Raw genomic sequence first — 24,745 nt, forward strand, 5'->3', positions numbered from 1 at the left:
TGAATTTTTACCTTTAAGTCTGCATTTTTTGAAATATATAAATTTCAAACTTCGTGACATTGGGGGTCAATTTACATTAATTGTCCATCGACGGGACTATAAAATTTATTCCACTTAACCGAGAATTCGAATCAACCGAGTTCGACTTAACAGAGGTTAAAATGCATTGATTAAACGGGAATTTTTAGGGACCGAGCAATTACTTCGACTCATCCGAGTTTTTGACACAACCGATTTCGACACAAGTTTCGAATGTAGAAGACCGCTAAAATATGTACTATTGAGTCAGGCATGGGGTAATCATAATCAGCAATCGTAATCAGCTGTAATAACATTAACGGTACCAATTTTACTGCACCAGATGCGCATTTCGACAATCAATGTCTCATCAGTGATACTCGCGGTCAACAATTATAAATGGATTACATTTTGCTATGTAATCACATGTTATCAGTAATCATTCATTTTTTTTATTACAAGTAATCGTAATGTTATCGATTACATTGCAAAAACAGGTGAAATCATGATTACTTTTAGATTACATTCATATGATTGCTTGATGATTACAAATGTTGGAGACCTAAATTTGTTTGCTTATATACATGTACCATCATGAATAAAAAATCATGCTAACACATCAAACTTATGTTGACTTTGATTGACATGGTTCAATATCATTGATATTCATTAATAATAAAAAAAAATTGAAGTTTAGTATAACTATGCTTAATATCTAATTTCAGACTTAAATTACTCAATTAGCAAAACAGTGAAACATTTATTTTTTACACTTCATTGATCATACTGATTTGAACTAGAATTGTATTAGTATATACTCTTGGATTCTTCTCACTAGTTATTTTCACTCTTTTTATTGTATATGTAAATTTCCTTTGTTGTAAAATTCTTATTTATACTATTACAAAGTTTTATCTTTACTTTTTGAATTGGTATTATTTTGAAATTTCTATAAGATGTCTGCTTTGAAACATTTTGTGTTCCCTGATGAAGCACCAAATTTCATAGACTGTTAAGGCAAAAGTGCAAATACTGCTCAATATACATCTCTGTTAATGCCAAAACAATATCAAGCTTCGTGACACATTTAAAGTTAAGTTAAATTTAATAATTATTGTATTGGTGAAATATTATTGACATTTTCGTGATGGACCAAAAGTTATAGTAAGGAAACAATATCTACAAATTGATATCTTTTAGCCTATTTGAAATCTGTTTAATGTAGACATTTCAAACATGTATCGCTATTAACCATTTACATTTATACACAAACAAATGCATACTTTTGAAAATAATTCCAATTTTAGTTTACACAAAATTACATTTTAACTACGTGGACATTTAAAAAATTAAAACGTTTGTTTTGGGGATTCAATTTCAATGACTATGTGTCTATGAATAATAATGAAATTTAGAATCAATCTTTTTTTTACAGTTGCATAAATATATTTTTTTTTTTAAATTATGTGGTTTTTAAATATCCAATACAGAAATATGTCATACAATCATGTATGTAATTAATATAAGCAACTTATAACCTTATTTGATAATACAATTAACACAATGCATTTTCATTACACAAGCTCATCTATTGTTTGTCATAAAATTTTAAATTGGGATTAATACCAGTAAACATATGTATAAATGTCAATTATGTCTCAAGGCCAAAGATAATAAGACTGCTTGATCATTAATTTGTCACTATTTGTTCAATTCTTTTTGTTATAATATTAATGAAACTAATGCTATTTCTTTTACAGAGAAAGCACAGAGACATTTTCATTGAAAGTAAATCTGAGATTGGTACAAAGATATCCAAAACAAATATAAGCCACTATACAAAATCAACACCAGTTTCAAAATATTCTGCAAATGATGCTTCTCAAATACAGATTACAGATGATTTGGTTTCATTCGTAGCTGGGAATCTAACACCATTCTCAGTTGTAGAGAGTCCCGAATTCAAGGCCTTTGTTGAATCAATGAATCCAAAATATCAACTTCCTAGCAGGAAACATCTTTCTACCAAACTATTACATAAGAATGCAAGCAATATTCAATTAAACATAAAGGAAAAATTACGCTCAGTAGAAAGTGTGTGCTTGCATGATCGATTTATGGTCTAATCGACAGATGAAGGGATTCTTAGGAATCACAGTTCACTTGAGACTTGATTGGTGCATGAAGTCCATAATGGTATTATGCAAACGTTTCAAAGGCAAACACTTTGCTGAGAATATACTTCAGAAATATGAAGAGGCAGTTGCTTGTTACCATATTGCAGAAAAAAATTACTGACATTATAACAGACAACGCTGTAAACATGACAAAATCATGTGACTTCAGCCTCCCTGGATATTCATGTAATCCTGAGGAACAGAATTCTAAGTCAGACAGTGACAGACAGTGAAGATGAAAATGACGATTCTGAATTGGAACCTATTAATATTGATTTCCTTGATGGTGATTTACCAAAAACACAGTAGATGTTATGCTCATGCAGTACAGCTGGTGTAATAGAAGGATTAAAAGAAGCTAGTCCGCATTTAAAAACAGTTATCAGTAAAGCATCAAATATTGTAAAGTATGTGCGAAAATCTATAAATGCATCAGACATCCTAGAAGGCGAAAAAAGGCTACAGGCTGACAACACAACACGCTGGAATTCACAAATTACAATGATTCGCTCAGTTCTTGAAGTGCATGAAGAAAAATTGAATACATTAAAACCATAAAGCTCACCGAATATGAGCGTAAACTGTTACAGGAACTATGTTTAGTTCTTAAGCCATTTAAAGATGCCACAATAATCGTACAAAAGGAAATAAATGTGTCATGAAGTTTTGCTATTCCAGTTACTGTGGTCTTGAACTCAAACTTGCAGAACTGTATATCACATATAATAAGAAAATGGTTTCAACACTGATGTCTTCAATGACAAAAATACTCTCCATTTATAAATCTGAAGATGTACATCTAATTTCAGCAATATTGGATCTTAACTTCAAATTTAGATGGTCAAATGATCCAGTTGAAAACTTTGTATAAAGGGCATATGGCTGTATCATCAAACAATACAAGTATCACTTTGCTTCTGTTCTAAGTTAGATAACTTGTATGTATTTTAGATATTAAAAACACAATTTTTCTATCAAGTTAGCTTTTTTATGTGAGGACAAAATATTTAAATAAGTTTCTTTGATAGAATACAATGTAATCATAAGTAATCACAAGTAATCATGATTACATTGAAAAAAAGTAATCTAATGTAATCGATTACATTTGCAATTGGTTGTATTTGTAATGTAATCGATTACATAAAATTAGCAAAGTAATTGTTATTTCATCGATAACTATTTAAAGTAGTCGACTCCATCCCTGTATTAAGTTTAGATACAGTATCAGTGTCAGCCGACCAAGTCGCGATGCTCCTCTTCTTGGCGATTTGTTGTATTATTCATATGAAACAGACTTCATACAGTATCTTATGGGGAAGAATGGAGGAAGCTAGCTGTATCCTTTAATATCACATTCCGCTATATAGTTGATGTCCTCTCACTGAATAATCAGAGACTTTTAACCGGATTTATTCTTGCATAAGCAACACGACTGGAGCCAGATTTCGAACAGGATCTTATTACCCTTCCGGAGTACATGTATTCATCCTCCGGAATTTGGTGAGGTTCGAGTTGCTCTATCTTTAGTTTTCTGTGAAGTATTTTGCAGACTTGATACTCTAATGGAGCAGTTTTAGTGCCAAGAGCCTAACCAGTTAATAAAATTCGTAAAGTGGGAATATACACGAGTGTAACGTGTTAATTGAGATATGTATACAGCATATGCAGTTTTTACTTCACTTATTACATACGTTGTCGGCTAGTTTCAAGTGAAAATGTAGTGATAAGAAGAGTAAGCTTAAGTTATTAATGCCGTAAAGAGGAAACGTGCGTGGTTACGAAGGGAAACACATCCGCGTTCATATATAACGCAGATATTTCATTACAGTCAACCTGCTCATGATGGTGCCCGTAAAGCATTCGAAAAGATTACCTACAACTTTACCAAAAGTTCTCTGGATTTAATAGCTTCCTTGAAAACAAAAACACTTTATCAAGAAAATCATAATAGTTTTCAAATATCAACTTGGAGATATATAATGGCGTATACACTTATATATATAATTTTGGTATCAGATAAATAAAAGAAGAATTTTTATTAAGGACATTGCTCTGAAACTGTATACAGAAAAAAAAAACGTGTTTTTATTTTGGTCTCAATCTATTAACGTAATGCTATTTTAATATTCTTACTGCAAAGGGACAACTCAACATTAAGTTTAAATAAATACGATAAATGTCATTTTCTGTTGGATCCGTTTTTGTTTTTTCTTGAGAGTTAAAATATGAATTAAAAGGTGCATGGGCACTCTATACTCACATTTCCCATAAGGCTCATGTATTACCCATGGTTCAAAATGTGCAGATTAAGGATTTGATCGAAGCAACTTTTCAGGGTTTCAACAACTTTGCTTACGTTTTGTTTCGAAAGTTATATATATTTTTTATTACCTTATGAAATTGTACAATAAAAGTATCCCGCATTGCCAAATATATGTAATATGTTACCATCATTTGACGTCCGTCGTCTGTCCGTTAACATTTCACATGTTTTCGAACCACTCAACAAAATTAAACCAAACTTGAGATGTTCCTTACAAAATCCTCTCTGAGTGTTGTTCCTTTGGTTATAATGCCTTCACTAACAGACACTGCACCAATGGTCTTTCTTAATTTCTGATTAGCTGAGCTAAAGACTAATATTTCTCAAACCAGCTGAACCAAATGATTCCAAACTTTACTGATATATATTCATGTGAATAATTCTAACAAGTCTTTGATGGCGATCAGCAATTGAAAATTGCCTTCAGCTGAGGTCAAATATTGAAATTTCACGTTGCTTTTGTATTCAAGAGCAGATAAAGTCAAATAAAGACCAACCATTCAAAATTCTTTAAAACGTACTTCAACATAAAATAGAAAAAAAGAAAAAAAACCTGCACAGGCAAAAATTTAATTTGAAACGCGATAGAAAATTACGTTTCATATATGTTAAAATACAGATGAAAGGAATTGAAAACATATCATGCAGAAATGCTTGAGAAAGGTGCTAACCATATATCAAAACTTTGGTTCTGATGAAATGCATATTTTTTGCTCTTATCAAAATAAATTCTGTGTAGGAATTGGGCCCCTAGAACCCTCTAGTTATACATAAGGCAGAGTTATTTAGACGTTGCCATCTATATCTTTCAATCAAACTTTAAAAAGTGCTGTTAGCTTTTTGGTGATTTCACAGTGTAAATCAGCAGAGATATTCCAAATAAGACATATTCTGTTAATCTGAAAAACAATGCATGCAAGCAAACGTAGTTTTACTAATTTATGCTTACAGACAAGGCTGTGGGCATTCACAATATCGCTCTATATCTGATAACAAATCTCTCCTAGCATCAATGGAACATTTCTTTTCTGAAAAAGAAAGTAAAATGAAATACGGAAAAAATAAAAACATTAATATACTTTTATTTTGACGAGTGATGCGGCAAGGTAAATAACATCTGGAATTTGTTTCAGTGAAAAGGACAAGTGTTTATTAGATATCATTCATTATGACTACTTTAGACCAAACATTTGGCAAGCCATATACATAACATCAACTATTGATAAAGCGAAGGTAAATTGCTGATTTTAAAATCTCGATTAGGAAGAGACAAATCAAGGTAACAAACTGAAGCTGAAGGAATTGCATGATTAAAGTAGATGTTGACAATAAATTTGGATGTTTCAAACTTTGGAATAAGTAAAGATAATCTTCAAAACATTTATTATAAAAGTATGAGAGAGATGTTGTCAGAACGAAAGTGACAATTCTACCATAGTAAAAAAATTATAAGTATATTTCAATATTAAATTATCAACAGTATTCAGCAACATACATGTATAGAAGAGTTACGAGTAAGGTAAATCTAGTCACCTTTAAATCAAATGATACTAAATATTGGTTTTCATCACTGCATACGATTCTCCTCAAATTGAGATAGCTTACTCAAATCTGCAAATCTTTCTGAGATATTTGCTACATTTAAAAAATGGCACATTCCACATACACCAGACTTCAGGGTTAAAATGGTCATCTTTTATTATGCTGGTATAATGGGACAAAAAAATGTTAACGTCATAATATAATTTCGATCAGTTAAGAGCTGACAAGGCCAAACATCTTGTTAGTAAATGTTCAGAATATATATATATCCCTAAAGAAATGTTTAAAGATGAAATATATTGTCTTCCTTATTCCAATTATTATTCAATTAATACTAGTAACTATTTTTACTTATTTAATTGATAATGGAAAAATCATGATCAAACAAAGTCTAAAACTTGTGAAATTATAAATACAAACCTGTTTCTGTAAAACAACCTTTAGGTGTCTCTACTTTAACTTCCTTTTGGCCATTGAAACGACTAATTTCAGTATGAACATTTCCAACTTGGCAACCACATCTAGCATATGCCATATTCTCCCAGCATTGTTGAATGCATGCCTGAATATGAAGATGAGACGTGAGCGACGAACAGAATTTATGAATACTCAAGTTTTATAATGCGACACTGAATGACCAAAAGCGTGTTTTCACGAACGTCTGTTGAGTATTTTGCCAGAAGCTTAACAAAGTTATATATTGCATGACTTTTTTATTCTAAATTGTATAAAACAAACTCGGAATAGGCAATGTAAGTCATTAGTTCTGCTAATATGGAGCAAACTGAAACAGTGGCACCGTGTTAATGTGATATGAATATCCTTCTTTTAACTAGACCGACCGACACGCCGAGTCGTAGTTTTAACTTACTTGAATACAAAGTAACAGATCGAAAGAAGACATGCCAACATAAATTTGGACACAGTTCCCTAGACAACCAGTCTTTTCTTTTATTCCTAAATGCCTACTTAACGGAAAAGCAGCATATCCAATTTTCATGTTTTTGGTCTGAACCGGCCAGGGATCGAATCCATGGCAGCGGCTTCTCATATATGGATGTGAATCTTTGTTTAAATTATGTAAATTGCATTTATAATGATATGACCGTAAAGGAAATTGACATATCATGACACAGTGTTTTGTGGATTTAAGATAATTTCAACAGAATTATACCATTTCAACCAATTTTGTTTTGTTAAGATATGAAAAGGATAACATGCATCAATACAGACGTGCAAATGAAAAAAAAAAACAGCGGACAACAGATGGTCCAGAATATTAATATGCAGTACGACTTACCTGCTTTGAAAAACGTATTCCATACTGCTTAAAGTATTCCTTTGGATCAACACAAGTTCCATAAGGTTGACCTTTCCTTTCGATTCTTGTCTGAAATGAATATTCATATAGCTTTCCCAATACATATGTGCGGAAAATAACTAAGATTACTGCAGTAATTTGAAATTAAGGCTAATAAATCATTCAGCAATTACATAACCAAAATACATTCAAACAGAAGTATACAGTGTCGAAGTCCTTAGTTCGAGATTTCTGAAATAGTGGAACTAAATAAATCCAGAAAAATCATGGATGATTTTTAAACCAGGAGTTGTAACGAATCGCAAAAAGTAACGGAAACAGGTACCCAACAAGATATATTGTTTTTATCATGTTTATACTATACTGTGTTTGGTCTGAACCTTAGAATCTCAAATAATAAAACTTGTGATTATACAGAATTTTATCAGTATGAAAATTCTATTAAATTAAGTTGTTTATTTCAAGAATAAAAAGAAGAGAAGACTTGAATGAGAGGTGTAGCACCCCTACATGTTCATAGCCGATACCGATAGCCTACACATTAAAATTTATGTTTTTAGTTATTTTTCTTTGAAAATAATGACTGGAAAAGAAATCGAAAATATGAAAACACAATTCAAGAAAACCTGAAACTTGATCAAGCCAAGTTTAAATATGTTAAGTTTGACGAAAGAAATGGAATTACTTTTTGAGTCACACAACTCGAAATACAGACTTTGATATGGTAATTGTTAGAAAGATCACTTAATACATATCATGACATAGTAAAGCAGCAATTACATGTATTACTGAATTGTTATACTTAGTTCTTACGTTGTGCTGATTTGTTTGGTTTGTTGTTTTTTTTTTTGTTTTTTTTTTTTTGGGGGGGGGGGGGGGTGGTAGCATTAATTAAGAGCGTTGCAATACCAAATTATTAATCATAGAACGTGAAGTTCCGGTTTGCACTCTCATATTTTAAGAAATTTAAGTGTCGTATCGTATTATTTGATTGTTGATCTTCACATTTATGAGATTTGAACATCGATACACTACTATTGGCTATGTTTAAAAGTTATCAAATTATAAAGTGTTTCTATGATCACCATTATTAATCCTATTGAAGTCTCATATCCCCCTGAAATTGTCATTCCCTCTTCCATTGGTAACGGAAAGCTTTTTGGTTCATGAATAACCATCCTCATACCAAATCCTTCAGTAAGATATTCTACTGCCTCGTGATTTTCTAAATTAATGGTAAGCACCATTCCTATAAAATATTTAAATATATAAAAATTCATATGTGTTTGACAGGGCCGAATAGTATTTCTTAAAACTGGTCTGCATTATATTCTTTGTATTAAAACAAATTCTAAATTATTCATTATATTTTCCACTTTGATAAATCATATTCCTTTTATCTAATCTCTATCAAGGGACCTGTACATTTATTTCAACGAATATATATATAGGACCCCTTTGAATACTATTCTTCATCTTACAAAAGGTCTTCAACGATAAAAAGATACATTCAATATTCGTAGAAGCCAAGATGAAACTTTTAATTTTGTGTCGTCGAGCAGCTGATTCATTGATCTATACAGTCAGGAACCTGTTTCAGTGGTTTTCGTTTGTTGATGTGGTTCTTAAGTGTTTCTCCAGGTTCAGGTTCAACCCACCATTTTTTCTTGAAATGTCCTGTACCAAGTCAGGAAAATGGCCATTGTTATATTATAGCTCGTTTCTGTCTGTGTTGCATTTTAGTGTTGTGTTTCTGTTGTGTTGTTGTTCTCCTCTTATATTTGATGTGTTTCCCTCAGTTTTAGTTTGTAACCCGGATTTGTTTTTTTCTCAATCGATTTATGAATTTCGAATAGCGGTATACTACTGTTGCCTTTATTTCTCGTTTCTCGTTTTTTATATAGATTGGACCGTTAGTTTTCCTGTTTGAATTGTTTAACACTAGTCATTTTGGGGCCCCATATAGCTTGCTGTTCGGTGTGAGCCAAGGCTCCGTGTTAAAGGCCGTACTTTGACCTATAATTGTTTACTTTTTACACATTATGAATTGGATGGAGAGTTGTTTCATTGGCACTCATACCACATCTTCTTATTTCTGTATATTGATAATGTAAACACGATTACTGCTTTATTCAGTCGATTATAAATAACTTGAGAATATAATGCAATCGGTACATTAACCAAAACGATTGTTTTGTTATAGACATACAAGTAGAACTAACCGCTTCGTGGTCCGGTACTTCCAGCAACAAACTTTGATGACTGGATTGTAAAACAGTTACCGTATTCATAAGTAACAACATCTTTAATTGTTCTGAAATGTTGAAATTAATAAAAAGTGCAAGAAGCAATATTTCGATCGTTTTGTAGACTGCCTCATATCTTAACTTACATCTAGAAATTGGCAATGAGGGTCAGTTGAGACTGATCTTTATAGTTTGTTCTTATGTTGTTCTGCTACACAACTTTTCCAGGTTAGGGGAGCATTGGTACCTTCAAACATGTTCAACCCCGCAACATTCTTTATATGCCTGTCCTAAATCAGGAGCCTGTAGTTCAGTGGTTGTCGTTGGTTCATGTCTGACATATTTGTTTTTCGTATGCTGTTTTGTTATAAATTAGGCCGTTAGTTTTCACGCTTAAACTGATTCATATTTTTCAGGGGGGGGGGGGGGGGGGGTGGTGGTGTTATAGCTGACTATACGGTATGGGGTTTCTCATTGTTAAAGGCCGTATTGTTGTCTATAATTGATCCACTTCATTTGAACTTTGGTGGATAGTTGTCTCATTGGCGATCATACCACATCTCTTTATTTTTCTGAAACTTTACCATAAAAGAGATGATTGCACCTTCTCAACTGCGAAATTTCCATTTCTATGTAGCTTTATTCCAGCAGTGCCTGCATATGGCGTTTATATCTCTCAATTGATACGATATTCCAAGGATTACATTTCCTATCATGATTTCCCTGAAAGAGGGTTGCTGCTTACAAGGCAGCTGTTAAACCACGAGTTCCAATTGGTTAAGTTGAAATCATTCATTCGAAAGTTTTACGATTTTATGAGTTGGTTAATCGTTATGGAATATCTTTTTCACAGATGACGACGGATATGTTTCAATTGTTGTAACCACATCCCCGTCTTCTTTTCCTCAAATGAGACCTACCGAATTAGGCATATCACTTGGTTTGTACGTATATGATCAACACGACGGTTGCCACATGTGGAACAGGATCTGCTACCCGAGAACCCACTGCTTGGTTGGATTCGTCTTGCGCAGTTTTAATTTTTCTATGTTGTGTTTTGTATACTACCGTTTGTCATTTAGTCGTTTTTCGTTTTCTTTGCCATGACATTGTCAGTTTGTTTTCGACTTAAAGAGTTTGGTATCTTTCGCCTCTCTTTTGATATCTTTTTAGTATATTAGTTTGGCATTTACGCAGTTTACAAATAATTAATCACTTTATTTTAAATGGATGTTTTTAAAATCAAGCTTCTTGATAATGCCAGTTTCATTGAATTTTTGTTAGAATCAGAGTGTTTTTTTTTTAACAAAATACGAGTTATCCCTCCATATTTTAAATTGACATTGAATTCAATTTTTTGTTTCTACGAAAGACCAGTAGGGACATTCTGTTGTTACAATTTTCTATCTCAGTTTCAAGTTGACATTTATCAGTTCCAATTCGACATTTCTCACATACAAGTTGAAACTGTGAGAAATGTCAACTTGGAACTGAAAAATATTAAGTTGGAATAAGACATACAAGATTAGAAAAAAAGAATGTCAAAATGGAAATGAGAAATTAACAAAAAGAATGACATTCCCGTACTAAAGTTACATTTTTTTCAACATAATATAACTTTATAAAATACTATAATATAATTGTTAACATGCCTATGCATTATATATCATGTAGCATGTCTTTACATTATAATTGAGACGTAACTGTTGCTACAAATCATTCCCCGTACGCTTTAAAAAAATAGTACCCTTTACTAGTATTAAAAAACTGAATTCAGACGAGAGTGAATGCATTTGAATAGGATACAAATGTAAAACTAACGCTTGAGAATATGTGATAATATTCATATCACTGTAAACTAAAACAAATTCAATGTGATAATATATCCCTATAAACTAAAACAAATCCAACTACATTTTTGCAAAAATACAAAAAGGAGAATTGGCATGAATGCAAAATACAGGTCACTGTATGACTTTACCAATGATAAATTCAAAATCCATGTCGAATACTGAGCTATAAAGGTCCCGATAAAAAAACACGAAACAATAAAACAGAGACAAAGTGTAAATATGACATAAAGCGAATAGCATTAAACGAAAAAAAAAAAAAAAAAACAGACGACAAAGAACGACAACAACTTATTATTAATTTCTTCAATTTAAATGAATTTAGAAGAATCTCTACTGTAAATTTAAATCAAAACGAAATCTGAATAAATCTGCTATTATAGAGTGCAATTTTTTGCCCATCGGAATAGTTACAACATGTGTCGATTAACCTTATTGTCGTATTGCCGAAACTTACAAGAAGAATATTAATATTAAGCCGATTTAATAATGTTACTTTTCTAATTAACGTAGCAGGTACAAAGAAACGTAGACTTCTTATTCCTAAGGTGGTACATAACATTACAGGGAGATAACTCTGTAAAAATCAGCTGAACGTTTTAGTCAGGTTCTATTGTTAATGAAATATTAAACTTCTCAATGATCAAAATTAGTGTTTGTCAAACTGCCATATATCCAATGAAATTTTTCCGATAAAAGAGGGACGAAAGATACCAGAGGGACAGTCAAACTCATAGATCGAAAACAAACTGACAACGCCATGGCCAAAAATAAAAAGACAAACAGACAAATAATAGTACAGATGACACAACATAGAAAACTAAAGACTAAGCAACACGAACCCCACCAAAAACTGGGGGTGATCTCAGGTGCTCCGGAAGCGTAAGAAGATCCTGCTCCACATGTGGCACCCACCGTGTTGCTTATGTTATTAAAAATCCGGTAAATAGTCTAATTCGGTAGGTCACATTCGTGAAAAGGGAAGAGTATTGTAGTCAAGACATAAGGAACATATCCGATATCATCTGTGAAACGGTTATTCCATAACGGTCAACCAACTCGTGATGGCGTCCGTAAAATTTACGAAGGGATGATTTCAACTTCACCATTTGGAACTCTTGGTTTAATAGCTTCCTTGTGAGCAGCAATCCTCTATCAAGGAAATCATGATAGGAAATACAAGCCCAGGAATATCGTATCAATTGGGAGATATATACTCCGTATGCAGGCGCTGCTGGAATGTTGCTACATAGAAATGGAAAGTTCACAATTGGAAAGCTGAAATCATCTCTTTTGTCGTAAAGTTTTGTTTTCAAGCGACCCTCATTGTCAATTTCTAGATGTAAGTCAAGATATGAGGCAGACTTAACTGTATCTGTAGTATCCTTTATCTCTAGTTCGATGGGACAGATTCGTTCAACATAGTCACCAAATTTTTGTATCATTTAGTGAGAGAACATGATCTATATAGCGGAACGTAAAGTTAAAGGATATTGCTAACTTCTTATCTTTCTTCCTAAGAAGTTCCTGTATGAAGTCAGCCTCATAATAATAAAGAAACAAGTCGGCAAGAAAAAGTGTGTGGTTCAACTTTTTTGAAATTTTAATATTTTTGTCAAAGGGTCAGAGTAAATAATTTGTCAAATTTTAGTCAAGGTGTTTCGTACCTCTTTAAATTTAGAACCAAAAGAATAAACCCCAAATTAAACAAAGCGCCAATGTAAACTTTCTTATCATATGTTTTCTGGAACAGCAAGATGTCTCGTACTGTATCTTTATAGTATTCACAGAGAAAAGAAATAAATGCTCTTGTGTTCATGTGTTTTTCTCGTTTGGTAAAGCTGCTTTAAAACTTACGCGTCACAATTTCTTCCATTAAACTGGCAATCAAGGAGCATATTTTTCAGCTGATGACCAAATTCCTTTTTTTCTTCCCTTAAATGATATACAAAATTTCAATTCCAATTCCCATTTATCATCTATATGAAAACTATGCAATATTTCAATTTTATTTGTTGGTATGCGTTTTCTGTGCCGTAATACCTGGCGTACACCCGTGTGTCCTGGTGCTTTATTTTTGTTAATTCTTTTGATTTGGTAAGAAGCAAATCTCAAATTAACTAAAAACTGATAAGGAGATTCAATTTTAAAATTTTCTAATTTTCATTTTGACCTTTTTTAATTCAACCTTTACATCCGATATACAATTTGTGTAAGACGTCATTATTTCTACATCAGGAGATCATGTTATTTGATTGATTTCAGAAACTGTAAGCATTCAATTTGTTTGTTACTGTATTTTTGAGTATTTTGTCATCTTTACCTGTGTTTTGTTCTTCTATTTATATGTTAAGTCAAACGATCCGAATTAAAGATGAGGAAAGACAAGTTCATCCCCGACAAATTTTCGTAGTGTGAATCTTATAAAGATGTATTTTCTATTTTTCTAACTGTTGGGAGATTGAATATGAAGTTTAAAAGCGAAATATTATGAATATTTGACCGAGACTTTAAAAGTTACAAAGAAATCGAATTTACGTTCATGAAGAATAACTCTTTGTTCGATTGTTTTTTTATTAGACAAGTATCTTAGATAAATAAAGCAATACCCTTTTCTGGAGATGAAACACTTCACGACAAACATAGATGTTTTAGAAATTTTTTAACTGTGAATATCCAAAACTCTAGACCGCTGGATTTGCTAAGAATTGCTCATAGATTGAGTTGAAACCATGCAAACAATTTAAGCATAGTACTTCTAAGATAATTTGAATACAAATTATCTAACAGCAAAAATATCTCAAAAATAGTAGAGATATACAACACTATAAAAATAATTTCTCAAAACTAAGTAAATGAATAAGCTATTATAATCCAATGCGGTATGAAAATAGAACAGTGTAGTTCTGGGTATCAAATATATAGCTATCTCAATTTTATCAAAAGTGAACATACTTTGACGCATCTGGTGCAGAAAAATAGGTACCGTTTATGTTATAACTACCACTGGGTCGATGCCTCTGCTGGTGGACTGATAGTCCCCGAGGGTATCACCAGCCCAGTAGCCAGTACTTCAATATTGGCATGAAAATACGGATTTTGTGTTATTAAAATTTGCTGTTAGAAAATTTTGGATTTTTTTTTAAATTAAGGAAGGTTTCTCCCTCATGCAAAGGTCTGATTCCTTGCCCGATTTTGGCTATACTTTTTTGTCTTTTTTAGTTTATAGCTCTTCATCTTTTTTTCAAGCTTTGGATTTTAAAATATTTTGGCCTCGAGCATCACTGAAAAGACATTGATTGTCGTTATGCGCATCTGCTGCAGAAACATTGATACCGTTTATGTTATTGACCTATAATTGTTTACTTTTTATACATTGTGACTTGGATGGAGAGTTGTCTTTTTGACACTCTTACCACATCTTCTTGTTTATATATAACACTATAAAATCACACGACGAAAATTAATGTCGATGTATCTGTTCCATGACATTATCCTCGGTTGCATCTAGTTATGTCTTAAGGTAGTTTATGTTTATTTTTAAAAAGATGAATAACATGTATGAATAGCTTGCTGTACGGTGTCAGCCAAGGCTCCGTGTTGAAGACTGTAATTTGACCTATAATGGTTTACTTTTATAAATTGTGACTTGGATGGAAAGTTGTCTCATTGGCACTCATACCACATCTCCTTATATCTATCTATTGTAAAAAGACTGTCTGTGGACCACTAGTTGTATTTTGAGGTTTGGGTGTTACATGTAATAGACTTTTTTGCCATTAACGTAGTTTCCGTCTCCTTTAATTGTAAAAGTAGTCGATCCTTTGAGCTATGATCTATTTAAAAAGCTATACATGTACCTGTCAATCTGCAAGTATTCTTCTAAAAAATATTCATACTGAGCAGCATCGTTATTCAAGGGAGATGTGTCGAACTCTTGCCATGTATCCCCAGAGTCATCATAATTATCATCTGTAGTTCCAAAATCCCAATAATTCCAAAAGTCACTATCAACTTCATCTTTGTAATCCGTATCGATATAGGGTGTGGTAGAATCGTATGATTTAGAAGTAACCTGAGGTATTTGCACAACAAGTAAGGATCCAGAATTAGAGGTAGATTCTGTAGCTGTTGGGGTAGTAGTTATTGAAGCTGATGACGCTGTACGACCAGATGTTGTAAACGAGGTTGTTGTTGCTTGCTGTTTGGGATCAAACGTTGAAGGCTTTGGTGGTGGCTGTTCATATGTCCCCTAATATAATAGATATAGAATCTGTATTTGACTAAATATCACTTTCAAATCATTATCTGATGATTTATAAAAAAATTTATGCCATTTTCATGAATACTTCAATTAAAGTGAATAACTTCATGTCAAAAACTGTGAAAACTATTTTTCATAGTCTCCAAACGTATGTGCCGTGCTATATCAATATATATATTTAGACACCAATTACATACATTGTAAATATACAATTCCAAATATACAACTACTGTTTTATGGAATGGTTTACCTGATGATTTAGAAAAATTGCTACTTTCAGTCACTTTAAAAGAAGTTTAAAGTCATGGAATGGAAATGACTGTAAGTGAACATGATTATGCATATTATTATATTTATTTAGCAACTTCATTCTACCACTGTTGGAATGTGTATACAAAGTTCGTTCGCTAGTGACATAGCTTACCAACTAGATTTGGTGTTTAATGGGGCTGTATGTAAGACTTCGCGAATGAAATTCATTTTGAACAATCTTAGCCATATTCCCAAACACAAGAAAGAGGAATCAATCATGTAAGTCCAGCCTACTATTACACCTATTGTATGTAGTAGCTGTAATTTTAATACATCAACACTTTGAACAAGACAGTATTATGTTTTAATGACGAATCTGTTAAATTTCTCATCATCGATAAAATTGTTTATTTTCCCTTCCAAAACAGGTTGTGTAGAGCTTATTAAATGTGGAAAAAGTTCAGTAAATGATTAACAATCGCTTAAATGAAAATGTTTTACTCATAATATTTAGAATACACATCTTAATTTTGAAATGGCACAAACTTTTCATTTTTTTTAAATGATTAATATTCTTTAGCTAAATTGCATTTAAGCCTAAAAACTTCTAAAACTATCAGTTTGTCGCAGTGATTAATACTTTCAAATGAAAATTAAAAAATTTAAAGGTAAACATAATTCATTTTCTGCATATATGTATGCATGTATAAGTAAAAAGATCAAAAGATATAAGAAGATGTGGTATGAGTGCCAATTAGACAACTCTCCATCCAAGTCAAAATTTACAAAAGTAAACCATTATAGGTCAAAGTACGGTCTTCAACACGGAACCTTGGCTCACACCGAACAGCAAGCTATAAAGGGCCTCTAAATTACTAGTGTAAAACCATTCAAACGGGAAAACCAACAGTCTAATCTATATAAAAAACGAGAAACGAGAAACACTTATGAACCACATCAACAAACGACAACTACTGAAAATCAGATTCCTGACTTAGGACCGGTGCAAACAATTGCAGCGGGTTTAAACGTTTTAATGGTACCAAACCTTCACCCTTATCTGAAACAATAGTGTAATTAACACCATTGAACATACACTGAACAAATACATTTGATCTATAATACAATGTTAATACAAAATAAATAAACTAAGGGAAGATTAATTAAAGTAACATGTTATACCGCTGTGAAATGTTTAACAATTTAAGAAAAACAATATGCTTGAACAAAAATATCAGCCATTTGCAATTATTTAAACACATGTAAATGAAAATAATTTTGTTGTTAGGTATACGTGTACAGTTCAAATGGAGAAAGGAAATATTTTTACAAAATAAATAATTTTGATGTTCATAGTACGAAGAAGTGAACATTTATAGTAATACCAAACACTTATCAAAGCTGGTATATAGACCAGATATAACCCTGAATAAGTAAACATTACAAGTTCATTTTTCATTAGTAAAACTTGGACAATATTACACATTTGAGGGATTCTTATTATGTATAATTTTCCCAGTTTCATCTCCCACTTTTCTTTATCCACACTTATAGACCTTGTAATCATTTAATCTGAGCAGTCGAAAGAGATTAGTGAATGCAACAGACTGAACTGTTTGTGGTTAAAACAAATCAACAAATCCTCTTTGGAGATAACTCGAAATTAATTTGAAACGACCTCTTCAATCTGTTTTCCAATTTTAAGGTAGATTGGGTGTCTTCCGCCATCTTGAATTGTAAAATTGTAGAAAATAATCGGTATAGATCTTTAATGAAATGGGCAAATTTCGAGAGAAGAATGTAATGCATTTGTAATACTTTTTAACTAAATGAAGGCAATTAAGTGTTTTACGACTGTTTTTTGGAAATACAGAATATGTTTTGTTTGATTGAATTTTGAACAACTTTGCCATTTAAGGGGAGATAACTCTGATAAAGTAACTTTTATAAAGGAATGTGTAATGAATTCAGCTATTTTGTTTTGTAGCAAGAAAACGAGTCATGTGACCCCATCTTTTCTTCTTATTTTCTGAAAACATACTATAAAGGCTACCTTCTCATATTTTATTTTTAAATTCTAAGGCAAAGTATTCTTTTTATCACATAAAATAAGAGTTTCCGTGCATAATCTATACAAAATCTGACAATTTTGCACAACCTGCAGCTTGAAAAGAAGCTCGGTGACCCATACTTTTTATTATATTTTTGAAAAAAGCATGATATAAACTACATTTTGGTAAATGATTAAAAAATTGAAAAATTCTATGGATTTAAATATAGACCCCCCCCCCCCCCCCCCCATCTATCTTAAGTACATACAACAAGTAAACTTACGTTGAGAATCTGTTGTAATATTTCATTTTGGATTTCATGTATTTTGGACATGCGTATTGTGTTCATATTACAAATAGTAATTGCTGGAAAGGGAAGAGGCCTGAATTCCATCTTCACATTGGTTTTTACTGGATACGAATAATAAATCGTTCCAATGGTATATAGTTGGTAAACGGCAAATGAAAGAAGACCAAGAAAAGCGACTGTCCAAACACATTTCAATGGAGATGGTTTATTTCCAGCAAGACAAGATATACCATGAACATTTGATTGTCCTGCTAGACCCGAAAGAAGTTTACGCATTGAATTATTTTCTTCAGGTCCACCGTTGCCTTTGTTCTGCAAAACATATTATGAAAAATGAAAAATAAAATAAAATATTCGACAATTAAAATCGAAAAATAGACAATTTAAAAAACTTTAATATTCTAAACACACGAGTTGTAAATAGTATGCTGTACTTGGTACGGATAGAACGAGTAAAGTTTATTTCGGCCTGGATCCATGATAAATCAATGTAAACAAATATAGTTTATATGGAGGCACGGTATCATGGTAAAACAATCAGTGTTATTAAATTCCCATACAAAATCTACAATTATAAATACGTTCATTCCTTAGCTAAATAAATAAAGCTTTCAGGTTCAGTGTCATTCACTTTTGAAATATTGAAAAAAATTTGCAACTTCGCTTCCTTATATTATCTACTGGCAATATTATCTTGAAATGACTTTTACAACATAAGTTATTAGAAATTTTTAACAAAGCTTAATTAACCAGCAAAATTAAACAAAAATTGCAAGATTCAATGACATTTCGAATCTATTTCAAGGATATTATAGTTTCGTATCGCAGCGTAGGGGTTCGACTCATCGTCTCGCTTCGATCTCGTTTTTTCTAATTTATCAAAAGTATTACCTTTCCAGAAATTCTTGGGATCGAGTTGTTTTCATCAAGCAGATCATGTTATACCCATCAGGAAATCATTTGAATTTTTTTTCTATAAAAAGTTATTTTTGGGGGAAAGAATACATAGCAAGTTAAGAAACTGGCAATTTCTTCGTATGGTATATGCATGATTAAGGAAGATAAAACTTAGCATTTATGAATTCATAAATGCATTTCCTTGTAAACTGGAGAGTGGACCTCAGTGGAACGTTTTAAGAATCACAATTACATTATATATCTATATTTTACATATATCAATAAGAACTATTTGGAATGGTCAAATTGAAAATTCATTCACTGTAAGTTTCTTGATTAAATATAGATTTATCATAGTATATAATAACTGTTAAAAGCAAAAAGCAATTTTTCTCCGCCAAACTAGTAATGAATTCTTTAAATCTTGTCATTAAAACATGTGTTGTTTCCTTGATAAAGTTCCATGTAGAATTGTGTTTATCATTCCAATTGTGCACAACTTTACTTGCCTCAGAAGACATGATATAATTTTGACTGAATACTAATGTACATAATTGTATAGAAAGCTATTACTACGTGATGTATAAAACATTCCAAATATCTATATTGGGCATTCAGGAGTTGGGAAAAAATGGAAAAAAAACGATATTTGATACAAGTGCATTTCATGTTATTGATATGCATGTATGTGCAGATAGGAATTCTTTGATTTAGGGAATTGAAAAAAACTGACCACACAGTATACTACAGCAAACAGCTAAACCAAATATGAAGAAGTCATTTTAAGTGCTGATGAACATATCGACTCATATGTATGTCACTATCACAGATTGAATATAGGACATAGATGAATAAGAATTTGCTTCTCAACTTGATCGTAGATTTTTATATTGATTCAAATGAAGTTTTGAACAAGTATGATGTCGCCCTTTAGTATTATTAATTTTTTGATGTAGAAAGTGTTTGAGTTTTTGATATACTAAGGCTTTATGGTTTTACTGAAAACGACAATCAAGGGCTATTCGGGAAACTTATTGAGCAAAAACAAATATTTATTACAATGGAGATTTGTCAAAGACAAAAGGAATTATAAACAGTAATTATCACTTATTGCCAGTAATAGAAAAATACCAATAACTGTTCAGTAATAGAAATGTCTGTATGGTACTGTCAACGTAATGTATCTGTGAATAAAAACTAGCAGTATTTCTAAATTGATCATAGATGTAATCCGTCAGTTTTATTTGTAGACTTTATCTTAATGGTTGTGCCAATATCCTTCTGTTGGTTTAGACTTCAGGTTTTTTCCTGCTCTTGTTTTTGTTAATTGATGAACTATTGGGTGTTTGATATTCAGTCAGATAAATTGTGGTTGGATGGGTTAACCTAAAGTGATTTGTAAGTTTCATCTGATAAAACCGTGTTATTCGTGTCATCAGGTAATATAATGTAATATGCTGATACGATAGAGACCATCGTCATCTGGCATTTGCTATTATGTTTCAAATGGTTTTTTTTTGTTCGTGGGAAGTAATAACGGAATCTTTTCTATTAGTATATTCATATAGGGAAGACTTATAGTCAATATTTTAGCGTCGTTTACTCAAGTGTGATTAAAAATGCTTTAATTGAAATGTAAATGGAGAGGTTTAATAGTAATGTAATATCTCAGATTCATCGTAAACATTTACAATATAACTGGAAGTATTTTTTTTCTGTTTATTTTGTCGATGTTAATCGTTATGAAGTACTGGCAAAAGATATCTTGGGAGTTTGAATCTGATAAAAACAAATATAGATACACTTTTGTTCTGTAAATACAAATCCATGTTAAACATTATGAAACACAAAACGTTTTCGTTCTTTACGAGTTTACGTAATAAGATTTTTAAAAGAGGTATTTAAGGACATTGGGTGAATGTCTTACCTAAGGGTTGTTAAATCATTGTATCAACAGAAATCAAAAGTCAACAATTGTTTTATTATGTTACTTTTGTGTTCATCTCCAACTTCTAGTATTTAATCAAGATATTTGACTGCTCCTTTTATACTAAATATATATCTGCTGTAGCAGGAGCAATTCTGCTGGAGATTCGGGGATGCGGACCACAGCTTGTTCTAGTTTGTGAACTGATTTAAACGAAGAGACGATGGATTCCAAATGTTAAAGCGCTATCTAAATATCTAAGTAAATGAAAAACCAAAAAACAGTGACAACAATATATAATTTAATCAATAAGTACAACTTTAATCATGAAATCCAAAGTAAAGAAATGGAGCATTCAATGACTTCAATATTACCCGTATTAAGAAAGCATATGGCAGATACACTAACCTTAAAGGGGATTTGGAAATGCACAGCTTTCCTAGGTTGAACTGAACATCAGTCCTCAGACAAATCAACAGAATAATTCCAAACCAGTTATATAAAATGTATAAGTTTTTCAAAGAAGGTTATAAATGATTTGCGAAGATGCAAATACTAAATTTTAGAATATAAATAAATATCTTTAACCAATGAATTTAAAATATAAATATCTATTCAATTTTACAAATATGTACTGAATAAGCACCAGGAAAATCATTAAATAAAGAAATATGAAATTTATAGTTTAAACAAGGGAAATAACAATTACATAATAATCCTGTCTGCCACATTCCCTCAATTGGGAAAAGAAAACCAAACAGCCAAAACTGAGGCGTATGACACCTCTGAGTACTGTGAAATAAATCTAAAGTAAATCTGTATATATACAACACAATGTAAAAACAAACATTAAACAAAGGTAACACAATCTGAACTACAAAAATTGTGATTCAAATCGTTCTTTAATATCCCTTTTATTTTTTAGAATTTCATTTGACTATCCGCAGACCTTTCCTCTCTAGCATGAACTTTAGAAGACATATTTGGACACTAAGACCTGACATGACCTAGCTGATGACATTTAAAACATTTCTTAGGTTTATGTTTCCTATGGGATCTCAATCGTTTCCTCAATATATTAATTAAAATTTCAAAACGGTTACGAACAGTATTACAACAAACTGAACTTTCTGACTCATCAATAGTCTCTGGATCACCAGTAAAATGGAAAGCTTCATAGAAACGTAAAATAGTTTGAGCATCACCTCTCAAATTCATTATTAAGAAACATGCCATGTCAAATTCATTCCACTGATTCCAAAGAGAAACTGTCTCAAAATGAACAAAATAATCTGTAACATCAATGCTGACACCATCAAACAAACAAGGTTTTTCTTCTGCCACACTGCTTTGGCAGTTGCTAAATTTATAAGCTGAAATATTCAATAAGATTAATTAATAAAAAAAAATATCGAAAAAAAAGAAGCCAAAAATGAGAATGTGCAGGACGTGAATATAACGTTTTATCAAAGAAGATTCCCTACGTTTTCAGCCAATGAGAAAAGAGAATTTCTATAGTTATATAATAAAGTGTAATATCAACAATATCGGAACTTATGAACATAATGTAATATCAACGATAACAGTACTTCCGTACTTCCGATAAGAATGCAATTCAACGGTATCTTTATTTCCGATCAAATATGACATTAAATGACTTTTTAGTTCGATTTGACAATAAATATGCAAAAAGAAGAAGAAAAAACTGAAAATATATAAATGAATAAGATAACAATAATGATCCCCCTCCCCCAATAAAACTGCGCAAATCTGCATGCAATGACAATGCTTCATAACTTACATGACGGGATCGGGGAGGAATACAATTATTGGAAATGTACAATTAACAATCAGATCTGTCGTAATACAGTGTAATTGTGCATTTCATATTTCGGTCATTAAACATGGAAAAAACTACAGAAAAGGAAAGCTAAAAGTACTGACAATGGAATCGACTGTTTAACAATTATAGCTAATACCTTGATGATGTACTCGATGTTGATAATACCAAGATTATCAAAAATGCTACATATATGTGTTAAAAATTACTTCAGCTTAATAATGATAATAGTAACAGTCAACATTGTCCATTTATATACAACTTTATTGGTTCAAAATGGAAAAATTATTATTGAAATATGCGTTAAAAGAGACGATTCCAACTTTGCCCTCACAAATTTCCTTTTTTGTATAGCGATGTTCTGCTTGCCACATTCTTTGGCATGAACGTTTTACAACTTGTTAATGTCGTTAATAAAACTATAACACTGAGAAATGAGATATCTTATCTCTGCAAATTTTTACATCTTTTAAAAGCAAGAGCTAAATGCGTGATATACTTATAAAATGTACCAATTTAGTTGAAATGACTCATTCTGTCGATGGTCAGGAGATTTTAAATACTGGCTTCTCACAAAAACTACCAAGTACTTTTGGTGATACCTGTTATCTTTTTTGTATTCTGCAAACTAAACACTGACTTTTTCTAGTTTTAGTTGAAGTGTTTTGGCCGGAATATTATAAAAGTTACTAAAATATTTTTCTTGTACATTAAGTGTATATTCACAAAATCGTAAGAGTCCCATTCTATAGCATGTTGATTACATTATTAACCTCCGGGTGATGCTTTTAGTTTGCTCAATATCTGCATATTTACGGATTTAAATGTACTTATACGGTATGCTGAAGGGTATAATGTGACATGTGATTGATACATCCGCGTCTTTTAGACTCCGATTGATAGTAGTCTCATTTGTAATCATTGTATTATCACATCTTCTTATCTTTACATCTTTTTAAAATGATTATCTTTTTTTGTATTATTTTTACATATCTTATTTTATTAGCAATGGTAGCCATGCTTGATCGTAGATTTGATCATCAAACATACAAATCATGCGTTTCCGTCAAGGATTTACAATATATCATTTCCCAAACAATTTGATTATATTCATTGTATCAACAAACGTTGGCAGTTTTAGGTCAACAGCGAGAATTCTTAACTTGTGTAATTTCTGTAATGTTTAAAAGCACATGACAATATATAATTTTTCAGAACATTGTATTGATTTTTTTCACAGTTGCTTTTCTTTAGGTGATAACTGCATATTAAACGAGGCGAAGGGATCATCAACTTGCAGATGAAAATCATAAATGTTTTTTTCCCCCGATACAGTAGAAGGCAAGAAATGGGAAAAGGCAGAACTATTGTGAAATATAAAAATGGAGACAAGGGTAATCGATGACAAATTTGAAATGTCTCTTGTAAATTACATAATAAAAGACAGTAAGAATTAATGAATTGGTGCTCTATTTTTTTTACATTTAATACAAACTTATATGATTCATACCAATAGCCCATCTTTTTGTAGGACATTTTGAGCGTAATGTGTTAATATGTAAGTCAAGGTAGTCTCATTTATAATATCACATGTTTACTAACTGTAAAAAAACTTATCTTAGTTAAGACTGCATAACCTGTGAACGGAATTTTTCAGTTAGGCAATATTCCCAATTATCTTGCTGTTAACCTATACGTCTGTTAATTAACAAAAGTTTACTATAGAA

General features: G+C 31.6%; 1 protein-coding gene across 1 annotated transcript in view; it reads right to left on the reverse strand.

The window, feature by feature from the left end:
• Window positions 1-18,657, reverse strand: part of LOC127727737 (amiloride-sensitive sodium channel subunit beta-like) — a 29,191-nt gene extending 10,534 nt beyond the window's left edge. The window contains exons 1-8 of the mRNA XM_052234851.1: window positions 18,328-18,657; window positions 15,332-15,729; window positions 13,335-13,412; window positions 9,604-9,695; window positions 8,467-8,630; window positions 7,361-7,450; window positions 6,481-6,622; window positions 5,468-5,546 (exon numbers count right to left, since the gene is read on the reverse strand). Of these exons, the coding sequence (XP_052090811.1) occupies window positions 5,468-5,546; window positions 6,481-6,622; window positions 7,361-7,450; window positions 8,467-8,630; window positions 9,604-9,695; window positions 13,335-13,412; window positions 15,332-15,729; window positions 18,328-18,630 (1,346 nt within the window). The 5' untranslated portion in view covers window positions 18,631-18,657. The remainder of the gene's footprint in view (window positions 1-5,467; window positions 5,547-6,480; window positions 6,623-7,360; window positions 7,451-8,466; window positions 8,631-9,603; window positions 9,696-13,334; window positions 13,413-15,331; window positions 15,730-18,327) is intronic.
• Between the last annotated feature and the right edge of the window lie 6,088 nt (window positions 18,658-24,745).

Source organism: Mytilus californianus, unplaced genomic scaffold, assembly GCF_021869535.1.
Source record: "Mytilus californianus isolate M0D057914Y unplaced genomic scaffold, xbMytCali1.0.p SCAF_2, whole genome shotgun sequence".
Taxonomy (NCBI): domain Eukaryota; kingdom Metazoa; phylum Mollusca; class Bivalvia; order Mytilida; family Mytilidae; genus Mytilus; species Mytilus californianus.